At 43.9% G+C, this 4,866-nt stretch overlaps 1 protein-coding gene across 1 annotated transcript in view; it reads right to left on the reverse strand.

The window, feature by feature from the left end:
* Positions 1 to 4,314, reverse strand: part of CCDC65 (coiled-coil domain containing 65) — an 8,770-nt gene extending 4,456 nt beyond the window's left edge. The window contains exons 1-2 of the mRNA XM_024123016.2: positions 4,003 to 4,314; positions 3,277 to 3,444 (exon numbers count right to left, since the gene is read on the reverse strand). Coding sequence (XP_023978784.1) covers positions 3,277 to 3,444; positions 4,003 to 4,134 — 300 coding nt within the window. The 5' untranslated portion in view covers positions 4,135 to 4,314. The remainder of the gene's footprint in view (positions 1 to 3,276; positions 3,445 to 4,002) is intronic.
* Between the last annotated feature and the right edge of the window lie 552 nt (positions 4,315 to 4,866).

Below are 4,866 nucleotides of genomic sequence, written 5' to 3' on the forward strand. Positions count from 1 at the left end.
TCCCCTGCATCGGCAGGCGGACGCGCAACCACTGCGCCACCAGGGAAGCCCCTAATTCTTTTTTTTTTAAACTGGTTTATAAAGGGAAGAGAAAGAGCATTTCTTATATAAACTATAGTGTATATAAGCATTTCTTATATGAAGTATACCTCTGGGTAACTGAATGGTAAATAATAGTATCTCTTTATAGAAGTATTCAAACTAATAAATGAAAAAAGAATACTATTAGAAAATCAGCATTTTGCAACCCCCAATGAATTAATGGATAATCAACAGCTGCTAACATCACAAATGTGCCTCCTAATAGAAGAACACAACACCTGCCAGCTTCTAGATCGAACTACCAAGACACAGGAAATACCGAGGACAAAGTAGCATGTTAAACTACAATACAGTATACTATGCAGTTGTTAAAAAAAAAAAAAATGAGAAGCACTTTATGGGCTAATGTTGAATCATCCCCGGGATATATTATTAAGTGAAAAAGGCAAGGGGCAGAACACTATGTAATACTACCATTTGTGTAAAAAAAAAAAAAAAAAAAAAAAAAAGGTTTACTCATGAAACTAAAATTATTGGGAGGGGCATTGGGTGGCTGAAAGGCACCAGTGGGAGGGAACTTTTCTCTATATAACGTTTTTATCTTTTTTTTTTTTTTTAACATCTTTATTGGAGTATAACTGTTTTACAATAGTGTGTTAGTTTCTCCTTTACAACAAAGTGAATCAGTTATACATATACATATGTTCCCATATCTCTTCCCTCTTGCGTCTCCCTCCCTCCCACCCTCCCTATCCCACCCCTCTCATGGTCACAAAGCACAGAGGTGATCTCCCTGTGCTATGCGGCAGCTTCCCACTAGCTATCTAATTTACATTTGGTAGTGCATATATGTCCCTGCCACTCTCTCACTTCGTCACAGCTTACCCTTCCCCCTCCCCACGTCCTCAAGTCCATGCTCTAGTAGGTCTGTGTTTTATTCCCATCCTACCACTAATCTCTTCATGACATTTTTTTTCTTAGATTCCATATATATGTGTTAGCATACGGTATTTGTTTTTCTCCTTCTGACTTACTTCACTCTGTATGAACATGTGGTAGTGCATATATGTCCCTGCCACTCTCTCACTTCGTCACAGCTTACCCTTCCCCCTCCCCATGTCCTCAAGTCCATGCTCTAGTAGGTCTGTGTTTTTCCTTTTGAATTTTGGATATTGTGAGTGAACTACCTATTCAAAAAAGTAAAACAATTTAAAGTGAATAAAGCAAAAAAGCGTTTACCAAATGCCCACATGATCCACTCACTGTAAACTACCACATTGCTAGCTTTTACCTTATATGTTTAGTATGAAAAAGATCTGAAATAGGTGCTGATAATGGAAGACTATTCACTCACTCAAGAAATGTTTACTAAACCTGCTATGTACCAGCACCGTGCTGGATGCCGAGGATTCAGAGATGAAAAGACATTCTCACTGCGCCCAAAGGAGCTTGAAGTCTTGCAGTAGGAAATGTTCTATAAGTAGAAAATTACAATAAATTCTGAAGAAACAAAAAAAAACAAAAAACAAAACAGGTATAAAGTTCAGCTTAAATTCCGATTTTGTAAATTCTGAAAAGAAATTACAGCATGGAAAATGCTATGAGGTTGATGATGTCCCAGTGACAATGGGCTATAAAGGACTTAGTGCCCACATCTGACTAAGAGCACTGAGGAGGGCTTCATAGGAGAGATGTCATTTGTATCACTCTTGAGTGAGAGTGAGAGTTTGCCAGGAAACCTGGGGAGATACGGAACGGCATGTGCAAAGGCACAGGAAAGAAGGCTGGCTATGTGGAAGGTACAGGTAGAGGCCAGATCATGAAGGGCTTTGATGTTTGATGTTCCTTCCAAGGAGTTTCGATTTTTTCTGTAGAAGAGGGGAGCCACTAAGGAGATTTACACAGTGGGGTAACAGGATCAGATATATGCTTTAGAAAGATAATCCTGGTGAGGACTTCCCTGGTGGTGCAGTGGTTAGGAATACACCTGCCAGTGCAGGGGACATGGGTTTGAGCCCTGGTCTGGGAAGATCCCACATGCCGCAGAGCAACTAAGCCTGTGCGCCACACCTACTGAGCCTGCGCTCTAGAGCCTGTGAGCCACCACTACTGAGCCCGTGTGCTACAACTACCGAAGCCCTCGCGCTACAACTACCGAAGCCCTCGCGCCCAGAGTACGTGCTCCGCAGCAAGAGAAGCCACCGCAGTGAGAAGCCCACGCACGGCAACAAAGAGTAGCCCCCGCTCGCCGCGACTAGAGAAAGCCCGCACACAGCAATGAAGACCCAACACAGCCCCAAATAAATAAATTAAATTAAATTTAAAAATAAAGAAAGAGACTATTGCGATAGATAATGCCCGTCTCAACTACAGCAGGACAGTGGGGAAGAAGAGCAGGGTGTGACTTTGAAAAATATTTAAGCAGAAGATTTATACAAGACTTAGTAACAGAAGTTAGGGATGGAAGCAAAAGCTGGGATGATTCCCAGATTCCTGGGTTGGGTGATCTGGTGAATGGTACCAGCCACCCAAATAGACAGTATGAGGAAGATCAGATGGTGGAGGATGGGAAATGGGGCTGGCTAGAGAAGGAGGAGCTCATGAGCTCAGTATTGCGGACAGTGACACAGCCAGGAACAGATATCGAGGGATCCTAAATAAGGGATTTGGAACTCAAGAGAAAAAAATCCCTTAGAAGAAAAGATGGTATATACTCAACTCAAGAACCTCCCCAAAACATAAGGTTGGCTGATTGAATTGCTTAGAGATACAGAACTGCTCTTACCGATGGAGATCTTCTCAACCTCATCCAGGGCCACTGAAGGTGAATCAAAGAGGCCAAACAGAATTTGGTTGAATAAAGCACTGGAGTGGGGATCAAGAAATCCGTGTGTAGTCTCACAGCTCTCTCACTGACTGGCTGTGTGACCTTGAGCAAACTGGTTCCTGCCTCTGGAACTGAGTCTTCTCACATTGAAATGAAGGTATAGGACTAAGTTCAAGTCATTGGGTGATGTCTACTGTGCCTTACAACTCTAATATAGTACTGGTTTGAGGCAGTAGATGACCAAGGAGAATGGCTCCTCTAACAGAGGGAGAAGGATGACGGCTCAATATTCTAGTTTTCATTTCATGTGTCTTGGGAGGGCTTTAAGATTAATTACTTCACTAGGCCCATTCTATTAAGAGATCAAGACAGTCATATTCAAGTGTTTCTTTGGGAAGAGAGCTTGCCTTGATGACACTGTCCTTGCAGTCCACCACTCGTTCAAATGTTTGGCTGAGGATCTCAATGTCCTTATGAAGCTCTCTGGTCTTGACTTCCCGAAGGACCGTCCTCCACTGTGTGTTAATCTTATTAAGGTTCAGAGCACTGTTGTGCTCCTCCTTGGCCAGCTTGTCCTGTGTGAAGGAATAAATAACCAAGCCCTCCCAGAGGTCAGGGTTAAAAGCCCTGATACAGTACAACAAACAAGATCACCCTTTTTCTTTCCTCAGGGACCGAAGCTCCTGATGGCTAACATTCAGGAGTTCCTGTTCTTGTTTTGGGAGGGTCTGAAGTAAGACAGGAGCAGCCCAATGGCATTTTAGGGAGGGCTAGGGTGAACTTCCTTCTGGGTGGAAGCATCAGAGCAGGATATTGTTTGTAATGACCCATCTCGAGGGAGACTATCACAATTTCAGACAGCTCAGACAGCTGATAGCACCTACTGTCCCAGTTCCGGGGCTCAGGAGTGATTGTCAAGCTCTACACCACCTTCCTTCCTCCATGCTTCACAGAGAACTGCCCCTTCCCCCAGAAAATATTGCCTGAAATCTAAGTATATCTGGGTCTTAAGATTTCCAGGGGAGCGGAGGCTAGCATGAAAATGAGGCTACCACAATGACAGGGTCAAGGCAACAGGACCAGTGCAGGGGGTGTGTGGGGTTGGGCAGAGAGTTAATGCAAAAATCCATCACCTTCAAGAACTGGCTCAGGAGCCTCTCTTTCTTCTTGGCCATCTCCTCCTCTGCCAGCAACTTCTGCTGAAACAGAAGCAGCTGCTCCTCATCGGACAGGGGCATCTTGGCCTTTTTCCCTTTCTTAGACATAGCTGGATCTGGGCGAGGATCCTCCGCCTGCCAGGGCCAGCGCTAGAGGGTGTAGGAAGAAAATGTCCCCAGAAAGGTGACTTCTGGAACTGCCCCTGGAGGGTAGTTGGACCTTAGATCTCAGACCTCAGGCAAGAGATAGCCTGGGATAGCGGTGAGGCAAGGCTCCCAAACCAAAAGACTCATCTCAGTCTCCTAGCAACGGGGATCTCGCTAAGATGGCGCTGTAACGGCTAGGAGAAGAGCTCTTGGCTCGGAGCGCCCTCTGCCCGCTGGAGGACCGCAGTCAGTTTTTGAGAGAGGGACTTTTACTTCTCAAAATCCCTAGCTTCCTCAATGACCATTTAAAAATCTTTTTTGGATTACTTTTCACATAATGGCCATATTTTAAGATACAAGTAATAACAAACTTTGGAGATATATGGAGAAACAGGAACCCTCATACACTGGTGGTGGGAATGCAAAATGGTACAGCCACTTTGGAAAACAGTTTGGCAGTTTCTTAAAATGTTAAACATAAATGTACAGTGTGAACCAGCAATTTCACTTTCAGACATCAATCTAAGAGAAATGAGAGTGTATCCACATAAGGACTTGCACAGGAATGTTCTTAGCACCATTACTCATAATAGCCCAATTGGAAACAACCGAAATGTCCCAAAACAAGTGAATGGTAGACAAAATATGCTCTTTCCACCCGGTGGAATACTATTCAGCAATAAAAAAGGAACA

This window comes from Physeter macrocephalus, unplaced genomic scaffold, assembly GCF_002837175.3.
Source record: "Physeter macrocephalus isolate SW-GA unplaced genomic scaffold, ASM283717v5 random_317, whole genome shotgun sequence".
Taxonomy (NCBI): Eukaryota; Metazoa; Chordata; class Mammalia; order Artiodactyla; family Physeteridae; genus Physeter; species Physeter macrocephalus.